General features: G+C 37.8%; 5 protein-coding genes and 1 non-coding gene across 11 annotated transcripts; 5 read left to right on the top strand and 1 right to left on the bottom strand.

Annotated features, from left to right (window-relative positions):
• Positions 1 to 631: 631 nt before the first annotated feature.
• Positions 632 to 4573, top strand: LOC147517517 (uncharacterized). Of its 2 annotated transcripts, none has more exons than XM_086589683.1 (5): positions 632 to 798; positions 1486 to 1735; positions 2312 to 2487; positions 2987 to 3278; positions 4190 to 4573. In XM_086589683.1, exons 2-5 carry the CDS (start codon positions 1557 to 1559, stop codon positions 4254 to 4256), a joined length of 714 nt encoding a protein of 237 aa, XP_086445809.1. In that variant the 5' UTR covers positions 632 to 798; positions 1486 to 1556; the 3' UTR covers positions 4257 to 4573. The 2 variants fall into 2 exon arrangements, with proteins under 2 accessions (XP_086445809.1, XP_086445808.1); XM_086589682.1 differs by lacking the exon at positions 632 to 798 and adding an exon at positions 831 to 1251.
• A 216-nt stretch (positions 4574 to 4789) lies between these two features.
• LOC147517516 (bifunctional 3-dehydroquinate dehydratase/shikimate dehydrogenase, chloroplastic-like) lies at positions 4790 to 12935 on the top strand. 2 transcript variants are annotated; one of them, XM_086589679.1, is made up of 11 exons: positions 4805 to 5101; positions 5191 to 5426; positions 7137 to 7242; positions 8246 to 8464; positions 9513 to 9859; positions 10169 to 10232; positions 10377 to 10485; positions 10569 to 10712; positions 11377 to 11525; positions 11709 to 11871; positions 12617 to 12935. In XM_086589679.1, the coding sequence occupies exons 1-11, from the start codon at positions 5087 to 5089 to the stop codon at positions 12655 to 12657; spliced, it is 1593 nt and encodes a 530-aa protein (XP_086445805.1). In that variant the 5' UTR covers positions 4805 to 5086; the 3' UTR covers positions 12658 to 12935. The 2 variants fall into 2 exon arrangements, with proteins under 2 accessions (XP_086445806.1, XP_086445805.1); XM_086589680.1 differs by lacking the exon at positions 5191 to 5426 and having other exon boundaries at positions 4790 to 5101.
• Positions 12936 to 13086: 151 nt separating this feature from the next.
• On the top strand, positions 13087 to 15015 carry LOC147517515 (pentatricopeptide repeat-containing protein At2g36980, mitochondrial-like). The gene is given in 2 exon segments (XM_086589681.1): positions 13087 to 14084; positions 14086 to 15015. Coding segments are annotated over 2 exon segments (1473 nt in total). The 5' UTR covers positions 13087 to 13535; the 3' UTR covers positions 15010 to 15015.
• Positions 15016 to 16505: 1490 nt separating this feature from the next.
• LOC147517514 (uncharacterized) lies at positions 16506 to 17153 on the bottom strand. The gene has a single exon (XM_086593621.1). It carries the CDS (start codon positions 17151 to 17153, stop codon positions 16506 to 16508), a length of 648 nt encoding a protein of 215 aa, XP_086449747.1.
• A 1960-nt stretch (positions 17154 to 19113) lies between these two features.
• TRNAP-UGG (transfer RNA proline (anticodon UGG)) lies at positions 19114 to 19185 on the top strand. Its single transcript has one exon. It is a non-coding gene; the product is annotated as a tRNA-Pro (tRNA).
• Positions 19157 to 24468, top strand: LOC147517512 (uncharacterized). Of its 4 annotated transcripts, none has more exons than XM_086589677.1 (8): positions 19157 to 19551; positions 19668 to 19697; positions 19784 to 22233; positions 22326 to 22595; positions 22746 to 22826; positions 23582 to 23693; positions 23781 to 23847; positions 24256 to 24468. In XM_086589677.1, the coding sequence occupies exons 1-8, from the start codon at positions 19356 to 19358 to the stop codon at positions 24353 to 24355; spliced, it is 3306 nt and encodes a 1101-aa protein (XP_086445803.1). In that variant the 5' UTR covers positions 19157 to 19355; the 3' UTR covers positions 24356 to 24468. The 4 variants fall into 4 exon arrangements, with proteins under 4 accessions (XP_086445803.1, XP_086445802.1, XP_086445801.1 ...); XM_086589676.1 differs by having other exon boundaries at positions 19778 to 22233; XM_086589675.1 differs by having other exon boundaries at positions 19157 to 19563.
• Positions 24469 to 25004: the final 536 nt, after the last annotated feature.

Here is a 25004-nt window from a genome sequence, read left to right as displayed (position 1 = left end):
TCATTGTTTTATATGAGATTAGTAGTATACAATTGAAACTAGATTTCGGGTTTTTTTAGCCTTTTTAACAGATTTAAGACTAAATTATCGGGTCGGGCTCGGGTCGGTCCGGATTTAGAGAGTGTGACCAAATCCTATCCTATGTATTTCGGTTTGAATTCGGGTTCGGGTTTTATCGAATTTGGACAGGGTTTGGTGCAGGTGTTTTGTTCGGGTTTTGGTTGGATTTCGGGCAAGATGGACATCCCTACACAAATCTCTCCTCTATCTTCCTCTTTTCTCCACTCCACGCCTCCAATCAATATCGCTTATCTAAGATAATCTAGTATATTTACTAAGATATCTTTTGTCGGCGGATGAGATGAGCGAGGAGGGAGAGGGAGAGAGAGGAGTGCTTATATGGACCTGAAAATGAAAGCGATGACTGAAATCAGCTGACAAGATTGAGTGCTTCAATGATATATTAAACTTAAACACGACACTAACTATAAAAAGCCTTATAGCATATCCACTGTAAAGTTTTGCAAGCACCAGCCTAGATATATTTCATATTTTTCTTGAGTGGTTATACATATAAAATCCAAGTCAGACATTTTCATAGATTGAGCTACAACATTGCAAGTGAAGAAAGAAAGATACATACCAAAGCCACGGAGGTTCTGAGTTCCCATTATGGTAGTCTTTGAATGAAGGATGAAGGATCACTTTGGGTACCCCAGTTGCTGTTGGAATAAGAATATTAAATATGCAGGAACAAAACAATAATTGATGTGAGAGAAAAATACTACTTCTTACTGTGTAAGTTCAATTGTAGCCTTCTCTAAATCTTAAACAGTATTATCAATTTCAGGACCAAAGACTCCCCATTTAGGTGATTTCATAACCTAGAGGAAGCTATCGAAAAATTGAATTGAAATTGAAGAAACAAAGTCCAAGAACAACACCTTAAGTTTTAAACAATAATAGTGGAGATTTACTTGGTTTGTTTTTCTTCTTCAACCTATCGTTGACCCGGTTTGTCTACTACTGAGCTGTTGTTCGTCTGCTACTGAGAGATGGTCGTCTTCCTCCTCCAATCGGTTAGACGGAGAGAACGAGCTAGGAGAAATTCACAAAGTTTGTGCAAGAAAGAAAAGAAAGAAGAAAGGGCAGACAGAAACCAACCAATTGACATTTTAGGCCACGTACTCCCACCCGGCCCAAAATCGTTCGCTCCGCTCACTTGATTAAAATTCACTTGGATGGTGATCGGTAGGCCATATAGACTTGAATCTTGATAAAAGGCCCAAATGGCAAAACCAAAACCAACCGGACACACTTTGAAACACATTCCGTTAAATTTCATATCGGTTTTTGTTCAAATTCGATTCGGTTTCGGTTTAGATTTTTAAGAAAACTTGGATCTTGATACGTTCAAATTCGACTCAGCCTAAATTGTTTCATACTTCAAAGTCTTGATACGTTTATTTATTTGTCAACTTGTAGAGATACCTATATTGAGATTTGCAACTCGTTCGCATCAAAACAAGAGGTTATTTAGTGGGTTGTGTAAGAAGATGTCTTGGGAGTCACGAAGATGCAACACAAGTGTTGCAATGAAGACAGCGACGGAGACAAAGGAAGTAGTTGTTCCAGCAAAAGAGGAGTATGCCGATGATGCAATTATAGGTATCAAAGAAGGGAAAGTTATTGTTGTACCTACAGATACCCTGTATGGATTCGCTTGTGATGCTTGGTATGTTCAATACTTTTTTTTTCATGCCAATAACACCATTTACATAAGTAGACCGATTGTTAGTTAAACAAATATAGCAGCTATTATGAACAGTAGAGGAAGCTTGTGAGTTGTAACTTATCAGCTGATTTGTTCGCTGTTCAAGTTACAGATTAGATGGGTGGGTTGAGTGACTGTGTTTTGGAAAGGGTGTTTTTTAATATGAGAATTACAATTCTAAAAGTCTTCGATAGTAGAATCTGGCCTTTCTGAGATTCCATGGAGTAGTAAAGTTATGTCAGGGGTTCTTCCTAATCTTGAGGGCTGCCCTTTGGTGTTCTCTGTGTATATTACTTCAAGGTATCTTGCATTGCCTTGAGGCAACATATGAATGGATGAGAGGGACCTTCCAAGAATAACAGATATATTGAACCATTAAAACTCTGCTTGTTACCATTCATTTTTATTATCTGTGTCCTACATTTTACTCTAAGAAGCTGGCTTCTTTAGATTGATCCTTGCTGTTTGACCAAAACAATTTTATTCCTTCATCTATATTTCATGACTATAGATTACATTTTTGTCCAATATTTACAGTTCTCCAGAAGCAGTAAATAGAATATACGAGATCAAAGGGCGCAAACAAACAAGCCCTCTAGCTATCTGTGTTGGGGATGTCTTGGACATAGAGCATTTTGCTGTCACAGACTTCTTGCCTCATGGATTGCTTGATAACTTACTTCCGGGACCTGTTACTGTTGTGCTGAGTCGAGGTGTGCTCCCTATTTAATATTTATGTGCTTGTTTATTATTTGTAGTGGGAGAAAATGTTTATTGTCTGCTGTCTTGATATGTATTTGCATAAAAGTACTTCTTCGTACAAGCGTAGAATTTTGTAAAAGTATTGACTCGTTGTTGGCAGAGTGCTATCGTTTGGGGAAAAGTGTAGTACCCTTATATAAGATGGTAAAATTGAACTATGATCTAAATAAAACCATACTTGAACAGTTACGTTTTATCGTGTCCTCAGTCCACTTGCCTATGCGAATTCATCATTTTGACCACACTTGAAAACCCAGTAAATTGTCACCTCTGGTCGGTGTTCACGGCTGTATATCCGCCTCATGTATTCTCAGTTGCTACTCCATTAAGAGTGTCCTACATGCCACACTAGTAGTTTGCTCATAGTGTGCGAACGACTGTACTTTGAGTCATTTCTGTTAACATATACTTTGCTTAGGAACTACTTTAGTTTTACTATCGAATTTGCAGGTGAATCTAGTATACTTGAGAAATCATTGAACCCAGGATTGGACAGCATAGGAGTTCGTGTCCCAGATTCTAACTTTATCCGAGCCATTGCCCGTGGTTCAAGGAGTGCATTAGCCCTTACTAGTGCCAATTTAAGTGGGCAGCCTAGCAGCGTATGCATCCGAGATTTCAAGAACCTTTGGGAGCACTGTGCATATGTGTATGATGGTGGTTTGCTACCTTTGGGACGTGCTGGATCAACTGTTGTGGACCTGTCAGTGCCAGGAAAATACAAGATTCTGAGACCTGGAAGGTAAAACCAAGTAGATTTATTTAGAAATTTGTCTCATGGCTGAGTTCAGTTTTAAGTTTCTTATTTGGATATGCATAACACCTATGATGCATGGATTCTCCTAAAATGGCATTGCACCCGTATCGGTCGGGTACGACAGTAATCCGGATACTGGATACTTCTAGGGTACTGGAATCCTAGAAATAGACCTGATCCGATAGTTCTACTCCGTTGAAATGTAAATTGTTCTTGAGGCTTCAAGCTGTATTGATTCTGTATTGACTTTGACATGTGCTACAATAGTTTTTCACATGTTCCTGACTAATTTTACTCAAAGAACTACTGACATAATTCTCAGAATACACATATTTTAAAATATTTATATTAATTAGCCGTACCCGTATCCTAATATTTCAAAAAAGCCGTATCATACTCCATACCAGTGTCACTGTATCAGTATCTGTACTTGTATCCGTGCATCATAGCATAACACCATGAAAAAGCAGTTCTTAATGGTGTCTATATTGGATTGGTCGAGGCTCAGTTGAGTACTCTTTTGAGTTCTTTGATTATCTGGAAACCATATTAACCTGGCATTGTGCTTAACTATCTTTTCGAGCTCTAAAGTTTAAGTTGATTTGAATGCTTTCTCGTTCTTTGTTTTGGAATTCTGTTTTTATCCACTGCAACCTGAAAAAGGACAAAACAATAAAAGAAAAAATATTGGAATAATTTTGGTTTTTCTGCTAGTTGAATAAGACGCTGGATGTTGTTTGGTTCAACCTAACTTAATCATTTGCCTATTATTAATTCAATTAGAGTAGAAGGGATGTGTTCACTGTTACCTGCTGGAAGAATATGCAAGATCTTTGCTCTTTCCTTTTAATGGATAATATAAGATAATCATAATGAGTCTTGTGCTTCTATTGCAGTGCCTTGGAGGAGACTCTATCTGTCCTTCAGAGATACTCTTTGAAAAAGAGTAGGAAATTATTATGAAGAAGATTGGACCGGTAGGTGTTTGATTCTTCAGGCCTTCAGGTTGATTATGTCCATGGGTAATATGAAGTTATGAACTAAGCATAATGACATTTACTTGGATGAAAGATGCCCCTGCTGTGTTTCTGACTGACGGCCTTAGATGCTAATTTATCCTGTATCTTTTTCGGATAGAAAGCAGCTAATTTATCAAGGAATATTTGAGGGAGTTCTGCTAATCCTTGATTCCCTATTGTATTTTTGAGTCCATTTCTAATTAATTTATAATTTCATTCGACAAATGGTATATATTCCAGCCATACAAGGTTTTATACTGATCACAACATATTGAAGTACTCGTTTAATGATGTTCCCGGTTAGTTGAAGTTTTGTAAATATCAGCATATACCAGTTTTCTTTTTTTAATAACCATCATCTACTCTACTGAAATGCTCTGTACCTCACCCGAAAATAAATTGCAAGGGTCTTCTATTGGGACATTTTGTGTAATTTGTTTATAAATCGGCTATGTTACTACTCTGATCCACGCTGAGAGTAGTTACAAAACTATCCCCCCTCCCCCTCCTCTGTCAGGATTCAGGAATGTTATCAATCTAAAACGTTCATGAAACTTGTCGTTCAAAGATATGGTCTAAAACCTCAATATATCAAAAGCACGGGAATACTCACTGCGGGAGTGTGGGCTTTACTCTAATCCGAACGCCAAATTAACAAAAGCCCATTGTTTGTGTTTATGTAAACCAATGATCATACAAAAAATCATATAAATAGCTGACCACTCAACTCAAGTCAAATCCCACCAACCTTCTACTTCTCCTCTCATTTCCAAAATGAGCTCCGTCACGGTAACTTCTAACCAATCAACTTTTTTTTTTTTTTTTTTTTTTTTAACTTGAATTTTGTTTATTAACTATTTATATTTTGGATTTTGTAGTTAACGTCACCGGATACTGCCGAAACAAGTAGTAGTAAGAATAATAATTCAACATTAATATGTGCACCAATAATGGGAGATTCGGTTTCACAAATGTTAATTGAGATGGGAAAAGCGAAAGAGTGTGGAGCTGATGTTGTGGAAATTAGATTGGACTATTTAAAAGATTTTAATCCTAGTCATCATCTTGAAACTATTATTAAACAATGTCCTTTGCCTACACTCTTCACTTACAGGTATATATATATATACTTAGGGGTTGTTTGAGATTAGAGAGGATTATCTTATTCCTTATTTGAGTGTTTATAATGTTTGTGAGTCCGGATGAAGATCCAAATGGCTTTCATAGGGAGCATTATATTTATGTGATGAAAAAATTAAGTTTATAGTTGAAGTGTTTTAAGGTTTTCTAAACTTCCCTATGCATGTGGCAGTATGGGGCTGTAGGCCGATAAAAATTTTCTGTATTCCATGGCTCCTAAGATCAGATCAAGAATTGTAATTATTCGTCAAATTATGTACGTCAAGATCAGTGGTTATCTTCTTTATAAAGATACAATCAAACATGTAGATGTAATATTTCTATCTACTTTTTTTGTTTGTATGAAGATAGCCACAGCCATCGATCATGATGCACCTAACTTGAAGATATATTACTGCTATTGGTTTTAAAGTTGGGATCCATGTAATGTATTTTTCTTTTTTTTTGGGCTTTCTACACCTCATTGCAGATAGTTTGTTGAATTCATTTATTTGAACAAAGCATTAATCTGATGTAGAAATCCTTGTCCATATTCATATTATGAGAAAAATGCTCCCGTAAGACCATATGATATAAAGCCACAATCATATACTGACCCCTAAGTACATGAATGCACTCATAGATCTCCCAAAGACTCATTATGATTGAGTAAATTGCATCTCTTCTTAGGATTACGAAATTGACGTACTTAAGAGATATATGACCTCTAAGTTTATATACCAAGGTGATGAGCATCCTGTGTGATTTTTGAGTATTACTTTTTCTAGGAGTCCATGTATGTCCCCTTGAGGGAGCTCCCAATGGAGAGGGCTCCCTATTGCCTAAAAAAAAAGTGTGAACGTGGACACTTAGATTGATCTAGTGCTAAATAAGTTTCGCAGACAATAACGGAATAGCCACCGTATGATCATTATCAAAGAAACTAGTGTTCAAATTTCTAAAAGTTCATATATAAAAATATTTATTTCTGAACATGATTTTGAGACAGTTTCTAAAAGCTTGCACATGTTTCAAAATTTTAACATAAATGAAGACACAATTGGCATTTGATAAAGTCATATGCAGATGAATTTAGTGCAAACAAATAATATAGTTTAAACAAATAAAATCCTATAAAAGAAATTCTAGTGGCTGACACTTTGTTCCAAAGAACCCATGTCTAAAACTGGGATCCCAAGTTGCCATGTGCAGCGTTTTGAATATAATGTACTACGCAAGTCCAGCTCATTTGAGTCTCCTCTTATTTGCGTTCTTACCTACTAATTGCCCACTTCGAAAATGTCCTAATATATGTACAATGCTGCCAAAGAAATATGAGAGTCCAACTTGGGTTTCGCAACCCAAGATTGCATCGACTCCTTCATTTAACGATGGAGTATGGATTGTTAATTTTGCTTCATGTACCACACACATTATTCTCTCCATTTATGCATAGGCCTCTTTATACTTTTAGTGCTTTATATTTCCGTTTCTTTTTGAGCATATGACATATCAATTCATGTTGTCTGCTCACATCTGCTATATCTGTGATTCTCTTCCTATGCTATTACTGACTTCAGGTAAATGGTGAATGAGTTTCTGTTTTACTCTTTCTAATTCATCATTTCCATGTTATAACAAAAGCACACTGTTACGTTGCATCTTGCATCATAGTAACTCTTCTGAATGCTATTTATTTCTGTAGACCAAAGTGGGAAGGTGGTCTTTATGAAGGAGATGATAGTAGGCGATTGGATGCGCTCCGACGGGCCATGGAACTGGGTGCTAATTATATTGACGTTGAACTTCAGGTTGCATTCTTATTAGCACTCAAGAATTAAAAGTATATTAATGGCTGACATATTGGGATCTTCTTTACCGGTCAGCTGGTGGGAATGCATGGTTTATTTGCAGTTGATTGTGATTTGTTTGGTGATTTCATGACTAATCACGCTTGTTTAACTTTTCTTTTCCTCTTTGGTTTTTTGGTTGAAATTAGGTGAGAAAACCTGGCTTTGGTACTATTAGGAGTACTACTAGTGGCACCAGTAGAATAACTGACAGGGTTTTCTATGTAATATATTCATAGGATTAGAATGGATGGAGTGATTGAACAAATTATAAATAGTATTTCCCATGAAAAATTGTCCCCAAGATCTGTCAACCTTTTGGTTTATAACTAAGTGAAGAATTTCCACTCCGAGTGGAGATTAGAATTGATGTGCATTATGGTATGTGTTTCCACTGATCATCCCAATCCCATTAACAAGCCACAGACACAAATGAAAGAAATAAATATGAAGTCTTCCCTGTTCCATCCACGAGTCCGTTTGTTGAGTTATTCTTATTGAATGGAGATATTCTTTAGAGAGTGTTGAACTCATAAATATGCTTACTTGATAGTTTTTTCTTTCTTGGATTGAGCTCTAGTTCAAAATCCAAATCAATGTAAATTCTGTATTCAGGATTTACTAGTCCATTTCATGGAATCCAAGATATCATATATCAAAAGATAATTACCACTTAGAAAAAACACGCACTAGATAATTACGAATTTAGATCTTCTAACAATCCAATTTTAATAAAATTACTGAGACTGCTGTGTAATGTTCAGAAAACTAAGTCAACTGTACAGATTCACCTGCAATTTCGAATGAGCAGGCCTATTAGTCATTCATGTTCTAATACTCTAAATTTTAAGGACTTCCATGAAACCACTATTTCTTGTGAATCTATTTTCAAAAAATGGTTGCAGTTTAGTACTTGTATACGTCTCGCAATAATCTAACATTTTTTAATACTGAAAATTTGAAGGTTGCCCGTGAATTCATCGATTCCATCCATGGGAAAAGGCCCAAGAACTTCAAAATCATTGTATCCTCTCACAACTATGAGCGCACTCCAACTTTTGAGGAAATTGGTGACCTTGTTGCTAGAATACAGGCTACTGGAGCTGACATAGTTAAGATCGCAACAACTGCTCGTGACATCACAGATGTGTCACATATGTTTCAAATAACCGTGCATTCCCAAGTAAGCAATGCAAATACTGCTCTCCTTGTACTCCTCTTGATCTTTTCTTATTCTTGTTGCTGTCTATGTTAAAGTAGTGGGTTTACAAGTGTATCATGTTGTGAAACAGAAAGCTTACAGTAAAGTACAGCAGAAAACAACACATCTCACTTCCCATTCACCCTGCAAAAACTGAATACGCGCAGATAGCCTTTGACCAGCAAGTCATTTGTTTTCACAGGTTTTCTAGTTACTCATGTTGGCATTCTCACTTCTCATACTCCAGGTGCTGTCACCAAAAGGTTCCCCAATTGATACAGCGTCCTGTTACTGACACTTGGAAAAACTAGATTTTAAGGTCTGGTCGCTTTGGAGAATCACTTGAGCAATGATACGTTTTGAGGGGGCACCTTTAGCTTCTGTCAACCATTTAACAAATGACGCTTGGTCCTTCCGCAATTATTTAGGCAGGACGCCCTTTAGTCTCGTAGATAAAATTCTGCATGGCTTTATAGACAATATTCACCAGACTATTGACCTCAAATTGCTAATATCTCTAGCCCCTTTATTTTGCTCAATAATTCATTGTTGACTGCAACATGGTTTTTCCTTAAAGTTAATAGGAACCTTCTGAGAGACCCACTTACCAGCTTCTACCAAGTATTTTGTGTTTTTTATGGTAAACATGTTATGAAAGCATGTTTTGGTATCTTGGTACTACCAAATATGTATGACTCCACTGACCTCTCTGTTTCTCCTTTTAAACCACATATTCAGATCCTACATTGATTAATCCTGAAGCGTTACATCATAAAACTCAAAAAAACCTGTTCCTTAGTTCCTTTTATTATTATTTTTCTATCTTGACTATTGCGTGCTGTACAAAAGTAACTCCATGCGCTTTAAAAAAATTTACTTTTCCATCAGTTATTTGACTCATGTAGTAGATAGAGATGCATGACCTGTGACCAGACAGAAGAAATGCTCAATCCGTGTTTGGCTTATTTGCATGTAGTAAAAAATTTCTTTTGCAACCACTATGCAGATGACCTGTTATTTTCAATTTCAGGTTCCAATTATTGGATTGGTCATGAGTGAAAGGGGATTAATTTCACGATTGCTTTGTCCCAAATTTGGCGGATATCTCACTTTTGGTACAGTTGAAGCAGGGATAGTATCGGCACCTGGGCAACCAACAATCAAAGATCTGTTGAGTGTATATAATTTCAGACAGATGGGTCCTGATACAAAAGTATTTGGACTTATTGGGAAGCCTGTAGGCCACAGCAAAGGACCTATTTTATACAATAGGGCTTTTAAATCTGTTGGTTTTAATGGAGTTTATGTGCCTCTTTTGGTGGATGATGTTGCAAAATTTTTGAGTACCTATACATCTTCAGATTTTACTGGATTCAGGTTTGATATTCTCTTTCAAATAGTTACATACAACCCAGATACCTATTTATCTTTAGTCTTGCTTTGCTTGGGGTTTGTGGCATCTAAGAGTGTTGTCTGGTTGCTGTTAACCTGTAATTTTTTCATGGGTAATTGTTATGATCCTGTATATTCATCTATTCTTCCACAAAAGAATGCGCTAGCGATATTTGGATTAAGTATATCATCTGCTGAGTACTTAAAAACAAGCATCTTTCATAACAGCTAGGTAGTTCAAGTAGTAATGTTCTATTCCCTGCTGAAGTGATTTAATTCTTATTTGTAATGCAGCTGTACTATTCCTCATAAAGAGGCTGCACTTCAATGCTGTGATGAGGTTGATCCCATTGCCAAGGTAAAATTGGTGACATTTTACCTCTTTAATGTTGTGTTACATTTCTATCAAAGTAGTTTTTTGCAAACTGGTTATATCTTGAAGTTCTACCCCCATTTTCACCCCTCATGTGATTAATTTACTTTCATGATTAAATCCTTTCAGTCAATAGGAGCAGTAAACCTCATTATTAAGAGACCAAGTGATGGAAAGTTGGTTGGTTACAATACCGACTATGTTGGTGCAATTAGTGCTATTGAAGACGGACTAAGAGGTCTTTTTCACTTTTTGAAAGCTGTGCTGGAGTATCTGTAGAGTTGTTTCTTAAAACTGTTATCAAACTCTTTTCTGTAACAGGTTCATATAAAACAGCGAATGCAACTGGTTCACCTTTATTTGGAAAAACATTTGTGGTCATTGGAGCAGGTGGGGCGGGTAAGGCACTTGCTTATGGCGCAAAAGCAAAAGGAGCAAGAGTTGTTATAGCCAATCGCACTTATGGTAAATATTAACTTCATTCCACTATTTATCAAACTGTAGTTACTGACCCTGATTATAAGATGTTTTTGTGTATATGTGTGTTTAAGTGGGTGCATTAGTCAATTAATACGCCTTGATAAATTGGTTGAAAACTAGGAAAGCTTTCTCTATATTACCAAAATTTATTTGATACTTCCCTACAGCAAATCTTGAACCCAGTATGTGTAGAGTTCTATCTCCAAAAAGAGTATACCTTTATATACCGAGGGAGGGTAGAGACTCTGCTAAATGCATGAAACTATAATCTGATGAAACTGTTTTTTTGTTGTTTCGTGGATTGATCTGATTACTGTTTGGTCACTTTAAGGATGAGAAGAAAAGATAAGTAAAGAACAAATGCAGAGTCGACCGCCCAATTCTCTACTTTTTTTTCTTCCCAATTTATGCATATAAAAAGAAAATGATGTTTACAAGCCTTGTGTTGATTTATGCCCCTCTAGTTTTTCATGGTCTAAAATGTGATAATTTTGTGGTTTTATGATTATCTTATTGCTGGAATTAAATATGATGGTTTTCATGATCCAACTGTTGAGTTGTAGAGCACGTCAGAGGTAGATTTTTTATTAACAAGAACAAGTTTCCTTTGTAGATTAGTAATGAGTAATCTATTTTTTGTCACTACTAGAAAGAGCTAGGGAACTTGCTGATTTAGTTGGAGGAATTGCATTATCTAGTGCTGAATTAGAAAGTTTTAGACCGGAGGTCGGGATGATCCTTGCGAATACCACATCCATTGGTATGCAGCCAAAAGTTGAGGAGACACCACTAGCTAAGGTTTGCATCCCTCGGTTTCTTCAAACCCAACATGCTTGCTCTTTTTTCCCACTCGTGCTTAAAAATTGCAGTCTGTTTAAAACTATAGGTAGCCTTGTCGGGTATATCACCAATTCACCATTGATAAGTAAGCATGCAGAAGATTGTTCACGAGCTGATATCCATTATAATCTATTTGTGCAGCATGCTCTGAGTAATTATTCCCTTGTTTTTGATGCGGTATACACACCGAAACTAACCAGACTTTTGCGGGAAGCAGAAGAGTCGGGGGCTGTTACTGTTAGTGGATTAGAAATGTTTATCGGGCAAGCATACGAGCAATATGAGCGTTTCACTGGTATGCCAGGTAAGAAACATACAGACCTTGCCATTCCTAAGTTATTTATGGATGTCCTGTATATTCTTTCACCTTATAAGGACCACATTTGATAATGGGTGTTTCCATTCTTGCATCTAGGTGTCATACCATGATTTGTTAGTTATAACCCAGAACCAACATGTCCTCGATGCTGAAATCAACTCGAGAAGCTTGCCTAAATTGTTGGCTTAACTGAACATGTCGTAATTCAGGATCTGGTGATCTAATTAGGATAAGCTGACGTGTTGATTGATATCTGATACTGTTGACAATCGGTTTTTCAGTGTTAGAAGTAGGGCAGGGTTGAGATTTTGGCAGCTGAAAATTCAGTATTTCGTGTGATTGGGATTCCTATCTATTATAATGTTAACATTTTAGTGTTATAGTTGAACACAGCCGGTTTCCTTTCTTCTTGAATGCCTTGCTAAGGAAGTAGAATTAGGGGTCTACCGTCTACACGTCCTTCTCATTTGGTGATGCATTGTTTATATCTTCAGTCAATGAGTATCTTTTACTGATTCTCCTTTTGGGATTTCGAGACTCGTATATTTCTTCCACCTACGGGTCTTTTACTGATTTCAAAAGAGCTAAACATAGGAAGTAATATCAGGAAGAATATAGACCTAACAGTAACCACTTAAAAGGCATTTATCGTTGTCTTCCACTTTGATTTCTTGTGATCTACTCATGATTCTGCTTTTTGTCCTGCTTTGTTTGCTTGTCTCGAATGCAGCACCTAAGGAGCTTTTTAAAGAAATCGTGTCGAAATACTAGGCGACTTGCTTTCAGAGAAACATCAGTTTCCATGGGCCTGGATGATTCAGTACATGCAGTGGTTTGTAACATAAAATGATTTGACCGTCAAACGAATTGAGCATCTCATCTGTTGTATTTTGTAATTATTTATGTACTTTCTTGGGAGGTTAAGCAATAATTGTTGTATCTTCTGTATTATCTGAAGGACTTCAAAGCAATTTTTACTGCTATGGTTATATAAAAACGATCTATGTCCGATCTGTCCTTGAATTAATTGAAACAGAAAATGGAAACCCTGTCATTTGTCTTTTCCATTGCCAATTTGAAGTTTGAGACTGTTCAAAGTATGCAAGTACGATGTTTGCTAAAGTCAAATTAGCAGTCCCAAACTTTTTGTCCAGAAATTGAGGTAATGCTACATCCAACAACCCAATGGAATTTTGGTTAATTCTCGATGCTAGCTTCAATGGCTGTTCAGCTCGGCTCCACAAACGAGGTAAGCTTTAGTTTTTCATCTATACCACCTTACATCTAAGATCACTGCATTAGCGAGATCAGGTCAAATAACCACTGCAAGAAAACTATTTGATGAAATGTCTCAAAGAGATATAGTAACTTGGAACGCCATGCTTAGTAGTTATTCTAAACTCGGCCTTTCTCAACAAGGAATGGAACTTTTCACAGATATGAGAATTTCGGGCTTGAGACCTGATCATTTCTCTTTCACGGCTTCTTTAAGTGCGTCTGCGGACGCCGGGGAGCTTCATTTTGGAAGGAAAGTTCATGCACTAGTTGTTCGTTTTGGATACCAATCTTCAATGCCAGTGTGCAACTCACTTGTTGATATGTACGGGAAATGTTTGCTTCCGTCGAGGGCGAGTAGAGTTTTTTAAGAGATGGAGCAAAGGAATGAGGTCTCTTGGTGTGCTCTGTTGTTTGCTTATGTGAAATTTGGAGATTTTGAGAGTGGGTGTCGAGTTTTTGATGATATGCCGAATCAGATAGAAGTTGCTTGGAACATTTTGATGGCTGGTTTTTCTCGATGTGGGCAGACTGAGATGTGTATGAACTTGTTTAAAAAAATGAAGGCAAGTACATGTAGCCCCGACGTCTGGACATACACTGCTCTTATGAGTGCCTGTTCTGAATTAGCAGAACCTTTTCATGGTCGTGCCGTCCATGCATGCATTGTTAGAAGTGGTTGGAGTTCAGCAGTTGCGGTTAAAAATTCAGTTTTAAGCTATTATGCCAAATTAAGTTGTCATGAGGATGCTATTAAGATATTTGAGTCGATTAGTTCTCCAACCCAGGTTTCTTGGAATACAATGATAGATGCCCACATGAAAATGGGATTGGTTCATGAAGCCCTCGTTGTGTTTCAACTAGCACCAGAGAAGAATATGGTTTCTTGGACAGCTATGATCACAGGGTACATGAGAAATGGCGCACGAAAAACAGACCCTTAGCTTCTTTGTTGACATGACAAGGAATCTTCTTCTACCTGATGATTTTACTTTAGGGGCTGTTCTTCATGCTTGTTCTAACTTGGCTGTACTAGGCCATGGTAGGATGGCCCATTGTTGTGTAGTACGTCTTGGTTTCCACTCTTATGCTTATGTGGGAAATGGCTTACTTAACATGTATGCGAAGTGTGGAAATCTAGAGGAATCATTTCGAGCTTTTACTGATATTTCCGATAAGGATTTGGTCTCCTGGAATGCAATGTTGTTTGGGTTTGGATTGCATGGGTGTGCTGTAAAAGCCCTAAAGATCTATGATGACATGGTAACTTCTGGGTTGAAACCTGATAGAGTGACTTTTATCGGGTTGCTGATGGCTTGTAGTCACTCAGGACAAATAGAACGAGGCCAGGAACTTTTCAAGTCAATGGTGTTGGTTCATGAACTCACTCCAGAGGCAGATCATGTAGCTTGCATGGTGGACCTGCTTGGCAGAGGTGGGCACTTGAGGCAAGCAAGCGAGTTGATTGAGGAATATTCAAAGACAATTACAATTACTTCCCTTGAAGCCTTGCTCGGTGCTTGTGCTGCTCATGGAGATGTGAGGCTTGGGGCAAAAGTTGGGGAGAATTTGATTTTGATGCAACCAGAGAAAGAGGTTGGCTACATGATGTTGTCAAATATGTACTGTGAAAGTGGGAAATGGAAGGAAGCAGAGAAGATAAGGAAAGCAATGAGGGAGCAAGGGGTGAAGAAGAAGCCTGGTTGTAGTTGGGTAGAAGTGGGAAACAGGGTCATGATGTTTGTAGCAGGATGTCGTCATCTTCAAATGAAAGCATTGTGTGTGTTGTTAAACTTTCTAGATTTTGAAATAAGAAATCCAAGTTTTATTATATTTGAGAATTATTGAATTTTGCATATGATGGTGACAAAAACAAAGGCTGTGTTTTGATTAGCACATGAAGCCATGCAGGGTAGTTTCCCCTGTGATGGGATATAATTTGTGTGTTTTGATTAGCACATAAAGCCATGCAGGATAGTTTCCCCTGTGAATATATTTTGTTGGAGAGACTCCATGGGAAAGTAGAAATTCCCTTGTCAGGAAGAGTATGTATACCCTTGTTCATGGAAGTGTTTTTACATGTAGAAAAGGTACTTATTAGATATGTTTTCTATCTCATGGAAACTCTCCAGGGAAATTATACTCTGCTAATCAAACATCTTATTATCAGCACAGCATTCATTCAATGGAAAGAGAAGTCATATAGCTGAAACTATTGGGTCATTAACATAATAAGATTTTCATCGGGTCTTGATTAGCTATCTGATAATAATAGATTATTTGGTTTGCTTAGACTTTCTTTGAACTCGGCTATCCCTAGTCCTTTGGGATAAGGTTTTGCTGTCGAGATAGGCTTTCAGTCACTTTTCTAGGATCCTATGTTGCTAAGGCCTGGTCGATCGGTTGAAGATAAAGCAAGGGAAGCAGCAAATTCCTGATTCCTGACTCCTGAGTTGAGTGCTAAATTTGTGAAAATTGCAATCATAAATGTTAAACCGTTTTATTTTGTTGAGCATTTCATTGCGTGGGACAGCACAACTTTATGAGGAATGGAAGGTTGCCACGCTTAAGAGGTCTCAGGCTTGGGAGAGGAGAGCTCCAAAGGTATTTCTATATCATCTTCTCAACTGTCTTCTATATCTACTTTTTTCTCTCTTGTCATCATCTTTAAATGTTTCTAGCTGAAGTTTAAAGTAGTTCGTTCTTTTCTTATTCTTTATCATTTCAGTAAAGCCGTTCAGGATCAAGGTATCCGTGCTGTGAAACTGAGTGCAATTAAATTGTCAAAAGTGAAGAAAATACTAGCATAACTATTTAAGGATATCAAGATCTTTGATCCAACTTTCCAGGCATTACAACTTCTATATGTTTACCTCTGGTCCTTTTCTGTTCTCTGTTCCCATGAGTAGGGAAATCTTGAAGGTATCAGGCTGGAAATTTTGTTCTTCCTGAAAATAAGCGCCAATAGAATTCTGTCCTAAAGAAAATTGTGATCTACCCCCAATGACCGATCCTCACATCAATAGCTAAGGAACCAATGAGTCAACAGTAAGTCCTTAATTGGACATCCAAAAACAAGCAGTTGATCAGAGAACGAACTTATAATTGTAATCTTTACTTGGGATTGCAGTAAGGTTGTGTTTCACAACTGTTCTTTCTACTCTAGTAGTAAGGAAAATAAGGCAAGTCAAGAACAAAAGGAATGGACAATTTTTTAAAAATGTCAACTGTATACCATCTCCGATCACTGATATGAAAAATATATAAATAACTAACTACGTAAATAAATACAGGAAATAGAAAATCCTAACCAGAAGAAACAAAACTGAATGAACACTTCACTTTCAATCCTTAAAGAGACCAGCTCTGATCTGATGGGACCTGAAAGAATCTAGGATAGATCCATACCCCCTTGTTGCGACATGGTTTCTTTTCATCCCAGCATTCAGGTTTTCGTTGTGAATGTACCTGTCGATTTGACTGCTTATTGGTACAAGTGTCCCACAAGTAGAAAGAGATTCACCATTTTCCAGCCCCATTTTCTGCTTCATGCTGTCGCTAAAATATTTCCTTCTATATGCAAAAGGTAGGGTGCCCACAACCGCTGTACCAGGTGCATTAGGATCTAATATAAAATAGTCATCGAAGGTTTCACTGTCAATAGATAAAGTTATCAGCGACCTCCCTGAGTCCAAAAAGTAGAAAATCCCATCATAAAATATTGCTCCGGTAATAGAAGTCAAACGGTTCTCATGTTTATGAGCAATCCATTCAGTAGCTCCACGTTTAAGCATGTTCACCTCCAGGGTGATGCCATTGGAATGTTTAATGACACAAACAACACAATCTGGAGAAGCAGGTGAGGATGAGAAAGCTGCAACATGATCAGACAGGTTTGAATGTGGAAACTTTGGAAGGTCTATTCTTGCACGGGAAAAGGGACAGAAAAAGAATACTGAACTGTTTTGAGAAAGAAGAAGCCACCCTTCCATTGATGCAATGCAAGTTATTGTGCCATCAAACTCTGGGATGTGGATAGTCTGCAACTTGTCCGATGATGGTGTATACAAGCGACAATGTGAATTATCATTATAGAGTAGAAAGCGCGGCTCTTGGTAGCTTGCGTATTCACATTCAGCTGAAGCATTTGAAGAGGCCTTAGCCAATCCTTACAGGTACTTCGAAAAGCAAGAAGCTCTACCAAAGGCAATTGGCTAGCAATTTTCTCCAGAGGTCAGAAGGAAGGTCCGACCAAGAACTCATTGCCTCACGAGGAATGTCAGTAACTGAATTACTCTCTTGGCTCTCTGCTGCACCCGTTTCTTCCAGTAACATTGTTTTTGCTGCAAAGAGAAGCGGTAACATAATTAGTATTCAGGAATACCTGTCCTTCATTAAATGGAAATTGGATGCAGTGTAAGCCACAAACTTGATCATGTTCATAATTGATCCAACTAAAAGTCATTACTTAAACTAAGAGCATCTCTAGGTGGTGGTAGTATTTCCTTAAAATTTGAAGGCAAAATTTGGAGAAATTAGACACAAATTTTGACCAACAATATCATTTGCAAATTTGGAATAGCTGTTGCCCCCAAGTTGAAAAAAAAAACTCACCACTCGGCGACATTAGCAAAATGGCGCGACAATACCACTGGCGCAGTGTAAAAAATTGGTGCGACATTTGCAATGGACATTACCACGAAATTCCAAATTTGCGAACAAAGATGCGGCTAGACAGTCAACTAGAGTTGGATTTCCGCGAAATTCTGAATTTTGGAAGCAAATTTGAAGAATTTGAGAGGTGATATTGATCATACAAATTTGTACTAGTTTATAACTGTGGGCGTCTTCTGCAGTCAACCACCTCTAAGATTACTTACTTTACCTTCATTTTCTCAAATGAATGCAACCTATTTCTTTCATGAGCAGTCATGTCCGAGTGCGATCCAAAAGTGAATGATTTTTTCAATCTCTACAAAATCAATTTCCTTCATAGCAGTGTCAAGACCATCTAACTATTGATCAAACATGTCGACTTGCCTATATGGCTATATTGACTCAGTAATTCAAACTATAATCAATAGATGCACATACTTGCATGCATCCATCAACATCAAACGGCATAAAATGGACTACTACCATAGAAAGCAAAACAGGAAAAAGATTGAATTTAGGGCATATACAATGAAAAAACAAGGCAGTCGTGCAAGAAGAAAGTGGAGTTGGAAGAGAAATTTTCCTGCCTCCAACTTGGTGGCGGCCTGGATAGTTGTTCATATATATATATATATATATATCGAGAATTTGGGATAAAGATTCTCAATGTTACATTAAATGAGTTATGGAGTTTGAGTTAAATTCTACTTCTATCTCATGGACGCTCTCCACAACAAGGAAATTCCTGGGAAATCAAATGCAACATTAGGCTTTTCTGTTAATACACGTATTCTTAGAATCAAGGTTTAGGCACCTACGCGATGTAGGTTTTGTTACGGATAAAATGGCCCAACATTCTCGCCGTGGTTTGAGTATTGTGCACCCTCACCACTCACCAAGTCACCAGCAACTTTGGTTTTGTAGGATGAGTTCTACATATAAGTTTATTAATCATTTGCTCTGCTTATATATGCCCAGAATCTGGGATAATACGCTGTTGTTGCAGCTTTCAGGCTTCCAGCCATGACCAAATTGATTCATGTAAATTAGATAGCTGAGTATCACAACGCAAATAAACAATGAATTCACTAATTACCGTATTTCAATATAGATCAGAATTGCACTCTTTAGTTTAGAGTTTATCACTATGCAAATTAAATCGATTTTGAATTATGTGAATCTGTGATATTTTCTTGTTTTTTTTCTCGGTAAGGTGTGATATTGAACTTTGGAGCAAGGACATAAACCCTATATGCATAAAGTGTTATATATTAACGTAGAGATGATCATCAGGAAGGGCATTTGGTCTAGTGGTATGATTCTTGCTTTGGGTGCAAGAGGTCCCGAGTTCGATTCTCGGAATGCCCCCCCACCAGAAACTTCACTCTTTTTTCTTTCCGTACCACGTGTACTAAGTAGTAAGTACTAACCCCGCTCACTCTCATTTTCCCTCCAAAAAACAATTCCCACACAAACCCTAAAAAAAATATATATATATAAATCTCTTCTTTACATTTCTAAACATTTATTTTTTCTTGATGGGCTCCATTCAAAACACAATTGACACCGAAATTGCAACACAAGTTATCGATTCTGAGGCTTCCACTCTTCCATTTGACGATTACGCAGATACCCAATTACTAGAAGATTACAATGTGGATTTGCTGAAGACACAAGTTATTGATAGCGATAACGAGACTGAAACAACTCAAATTTTGAGTGACAATGATGAAGGTAGTGTAAATGGTGAGAGTTTTTAGTACACGTGTCATTTTATTATAATATATAAAGATTGGTTATTATTATTATTATTTTTTTTAATTTTTTCATATATTTTTCTTTAATTACAGTAGAGCAGCGTGTATCAGAACCAAATTCAGGTATGTATTTGTTTACTTGTTCTGGCTTTAGGAATAAGTGTTGTCTAGGCACTTGCTCATTTAATTGTCCTCCAACTCAGGATCAGCAAGCAGAAGCTTTATGTCAGTTCGTATCGCATCGCTGCGTGCTTCTGGTCTTGCTGCTGCACGCAAAACAAGATCTGTTCTGGGTAATAATTACTCTGGGAAGGAGGTTTCTCCTAAAGATAAAGAAGTGAGTGGCACGATTGGAAGAGAAGTTGATGTGGACCTTGGTATTTTGAACTCTATTGGGAGAGATGGGATAAAACACAGGGCTGCTAGTTCAACAGCAAGGAAGCTTTTCACTGAGAACGCACCTGAGAGAAATAGTGGATCAGTAAATGCAGACAATGTCATAAATGGTAGAAGTGGCTTGCCTGAGTTTGTTGCCGAGGATCATGAGTTTGCAGGGTTAAGCTATCTTAATTCACAGGAACCTAATGAGCTATCTCAAGCCAATGCATTGAATGTTGTGGATAGGTTATTTTCAGATGATGAAATGGAATTGCCTTGTGTGAACGGGGGAAGTAACATGAGGGGGAAGTCACCTCCTGTCTCAAATGCAAAGGGTGCTCGTATTTTGGCTCAAAGAGTTAGTCGTAGAAACCCAGTTCGAGAGGTTGCTGTCTTTGAGTGGGATGACAGCCATGAGGATGAGGGAGGTGGTTATTTCTTTAGCAAGAGGAAAGAGGAGTTAGTTGGAAGCAGCTGCCATGCTCGAAGATCTTATACTCAACCCAAAAACCTTAAGCCACTAGGTGCCAAAAAGGGCCAAGGCACAGTGGATAAGCTCGGAAAAGGAGAAAAGAGTTTAAATTTTCATCACAAAGTTATGGGCTCAACTCACTCAGATTCGAGGTTAGTTGTGCATAAATTAAATGAGGATGATAACACACTACATGCATCCAAATCAAGAAGTGGAAAGAATCTTTTTCAGAAGTTGGATCAAAAGCTGAACCCTGAGTCTTCACCTAGGCATTTTAAAGCAACTGGGATTCGCAAGAATTCATTGGACATGTGTGATGTTGGTCTTGATACCCAAAACGCTGCTGAAACACTGGAAGTCTTAGGTTGTGGGGTTACTGTTCAAATTACACCGAATGATAGTGAAGGCGGTACAAGAGATGAGATAGGGAACAGAGGAGAGTCAAAAAAAGCACCCTTCAGGAAAAGGAGTTCTAATTCAAGTGGCCTTTTGAGACGATCGAAACGAATAAAGGCGCTTGATATCAATGTAAGTAGAGAAATCTCTCAAAAGAACTCTATAATCCAAACAGTGAAGGGACTTGCTTCAGATTCGGCAACAAAAGTAAATGAGAAAAGTTTGAGTGCAAGACAGCACTTAGATAAACGGAATGCTGCAAATAAAAAGAAAAGCGCAAGCGGAAGATCTGTAAATTCTGTCAACCAAGTAGAGCCAGTAAGTGCAGTGACCAAGACCCATGTCAAAGACAGTGATAGATTTTGTAGTTCATTGACATCAAATGGAAATTTATCATTGGGCAAAGGACAGATGCAAGAGGATTATAAGACTTCCACACCAGTTGCCTGTCAGACTAGGCAGTCTTTAGCTTTAAACCCTTTGAAGAGTTCCGAGTTTTCACATAATAATTCTTGTGATGGCACGGGTATTGTGGTGGAGATCAGGCGGAATAGGAAAAGACCAAGCAACTTGGGTGTTGATGCGCCAAAACCGTCAAATGAAGAGGACAAGTCAATTCAACACAAGCCGTTGGATCGTGGGTCGCATGAAAAGATAGCTAGAGCCAGTTATGAGGTTAGAGATGCACAAAGATATCATGGAGTAAGAACCCGTCAGAGCAAGTTAAACCTCATAAATGGAGTTTCCAATGCAGATGCTCCGTCCATTAGTATTCTTGGATCAGAATCTTATAGGCAATTTCTGGATAGGCAAGAATTGGAGGTCAGCTGTAATGATGTAAAATCAGTTAAGAAGAGGAAAGGTCGGTCATCTGCCCACTGCAATATATCCTCATTGTCACCGGAGAAGAACTCTGAGAGGCGCTTAATAAGGCAACCTGTACCAGAACAAGCTATATCTGTGGCTGCTGATAACAGTTCTTTAGCTGTCATGAGTGAGAGGGTGGTACCAAAAGGTACTCCCACAAAAACATTATCTACACGCTCTGTCAAAGATTGCAGTGGAAATCATGTCTCACCCACAGGTGGTGTAGAGGCAAATGCTAGTTTAGATGCGTCCCCGGCAGGGAAAGCTAACCTTTCTGGTACAGCCTGTGTTACGCCCACTAACTGTACGACACCAATACATGCGGCATCACCAGTTTGTATTGGTAATGGCTATCACAAGCAGTCGTGTAGGAAAAAAATATCAAGATTGTCTCTTGTGATAGAACATACTAGATTGGATTCCAATGAAATATCACTTTCTAACAGCCCTGCATCCAAAGATTTGAGGAAAAGGAGGGATCTGGCCAGTGTTCGAGCTTTGTTTAGTCACCATTTGGATGAGGATGTAATTAGGCAGCAGAAAAAGGTAATCGTTTGTTTGGTGTTTTTCTTGTTTAAGATCTATTGGTAACATGAGCATAGGCATTCTGATATGTGCCGCGTGTTTCTCATTTTCAGATTTTGGTACGGTTAGGAGCTTCGACTGCATGCTCTTCTTCAGAAGCCACACACTTCGTAACCGATAAGTTTGTGCGTACGAGGAATATGTTAGAAGCAATTGCTTCTGGTAAACCAGTTGTGACACATTTGTGGCTTGAGAGCTGTGGACGAGCAAGCTGTTTTATTGATGAGAGAAATTACATTTTGAGAGACTATAAGAAGGAAAAGGATATAGGATTCAGTATGCAAGTCTCACTGGCACGAGCTAGCCAAAATCCGCTGTTAGAGGTATGCTATCTTCTTTTCGTACCGAAATGGAATCATTTAAACCTATGTGCTGCACTTGCGGTGGATTTTCTCTGCAAATTAGTAATCCAAATGGTGGGGCATGCTTACTGATATCTTGATAATTGATATAGACCTAATCCTTCTTTGCAGAGTAAAAGAGTATTTATCACTCCAAATGTGAAACCAAGTATGGAACTTGTAGCAATCTTGGTTAAGGCGGTCCATGGCCAGGTATGTATAATTGTAAATGGTCTGTTATCTGTGTAGATTATCTCGTAGGAATGTTGCATACTTGCATATATGTGTAATTGTAAATGGTCTGTTATCTGTGTAGATTATCTCGTAGGAATGTTGCATATATGATATATCTGAAAGTTCATATTAATTTTATGTCTAGTGTACCTTAGAGAAGATAGAGGTGTTAACTGTTGGAGCTGCAAACATCGTTTCTGTAAGGAAACATGGAACTGAGTGCAACAACACTGGTTATGCTTATAGAAAGTAAATTTGTCATTACGGAGAGTGATTCTTGTTATAATCTGATGTCTGTTATGTAAACATCAAAAACTGGATTTCCCACCAACCTTGTAAAATGCCTTTTTTCTGACTTAATTAAGCTTCTTGGAGATTGTTTAAATTTATCAAATCATTTTCCTAGTAATCGTGGTAAGACTAATGTGATGTCTGTGTTCAACTACACTGTCTAGAATTGCATGCTTATTTTTGAACTCTAGATATAAGATATCTGAGCGACTGGATGATGCTGTTCCAGCTTCCATTTAATTTTTTTTTATTTTTATTTTAAGATTTCTCCGATGGAAATATATTTTGTTTATTTATCGAGTTAACAATACGGATCATTATTATTATTTTTCTCTAAATGAGCCAAATGTGTATTGTTGAATGAAAAGTTACACGGGTAACTTCCTTGGCTAACCAAGTGGAAAGTCCCTGAGGTAGTTAACAATATGGATCATACTTTTTAGGCGGTGGAGAGATTAGGGAGATCAGTGACGAAGGATGATAAAGTTCCAGATGATCTTTTGGTCCTTTCTTGTGAAGAAGACTTTGCAATCTGCATGCCTCTTCTTGAGAAAGGTTAGAACCTGCCATATATTTCTGTATTTTGACAATTACATGTGCATTCAGATTGTAATAACAAATAATATGACCTTTGATTTGCAGGGGTAATGATTTATGGTTCAGAGCTTCTACTGAATGGAATAGTTATTCAGAAACTGGAGTATGAAAGGTTAGTAATAGCAACAAATACACATTTGTTAGGAGGATCACATAAGGTAGGCATGTCTATAGGCTATAGTGTCTGTCGCCTACTGGTTAAAACTTGGGAGGTTTGGCCCAAGGTCGTAGGTTCGATTCCCACCTTCACCGAGGGGAAAGGGGATTTAAGGGGTTTAGAGCCAAACATTAATATATAAAAATAATAAAAATAAAAAACTGTAGTACTCCTTGTGTTTACTATGAGTTTGAACTGTGTAGTATATATATCTGATTATACAGATTAACACACACACACACAATCATATATATATATATATATGTGTGTGTGTGTGATTATCTTGTAGGAATTTGCATGAAAGAGTGTTTGCTTACTATGAGTTTGAACTCGCTGCTCTAACACATTTTCTGTACTGAACAGACACCGTTTATTCACTGATCATGTTAGGAGGACTCGGTCAACAATATGGTTGAGAAAAGGAGATGGACATCAGTTTCTTCCTGTAACCAAGTGTAAATAATTTATTCTTATATATCAAGCCTCTTCTGGTGATGTTTTCGGCTTTGTATCAACTTTTCTGTTTTTATATTGAGATATACGCAGGATGTATATATCATAATATTTATTTGTTTAGTCTGCTCGCTCACATTTCTTACTAAGGGGCTGTGTTTGTTTACTGGCAAACCGGGCTGGCAAATGGTTTTGGTGATTCCATTGGGCACTCATCAAATTGGATTGGGCAACCCCTCAAAAAAAAAGAAATTTTACAAATTTGCCATATTACAAATTTGCCATAAAGCCCAAGCCCAGCAACCAATTCAACCGGTATTGTCAAAACGAACCCTCCGGTCGTTTGCATTTTAAATCAAACGACACGACCATGTCGCCTCGAGTGTACACTCAAACGATTTGGCGAAGTCGTTTTTACACTCAAACGACATGGTCGTCGCTTGAGTAAAACGTAAAACATACATGACCATGTCGTTTGAGTGAAAACGAAACGACTTCGCTTTCAAGTCGCTTGAGTGTATACTCAAACGATATGGACAAAAGTCGCTTGAGAGTGTTACTCACACTAACACCGAAACTACGTGTCGATGTCGTTTGAGTTTACACTCAAACTACGCCGCCATATCGTTTGAGTGTATACTCAAACTACATGACCAGTA

This window comes from Coptis chinensis, chromosome 2, assembly GCF_015680905.1.
Source record: "Coptis chinensis isolate HL-2020 chromosome 2, ASM1568090v1, whole genome shotgun sequence".
Taxonomy (NCBI): Eukaryota; Viridiplantae; Streptophyta; class Magnoliopsida; order Ranunculales; family Ranunculaceae; genus Coptis; species Coptis chinensis.
This window is presented reverse-complemented; position numbering and strand designations above follow the sequence as displayed.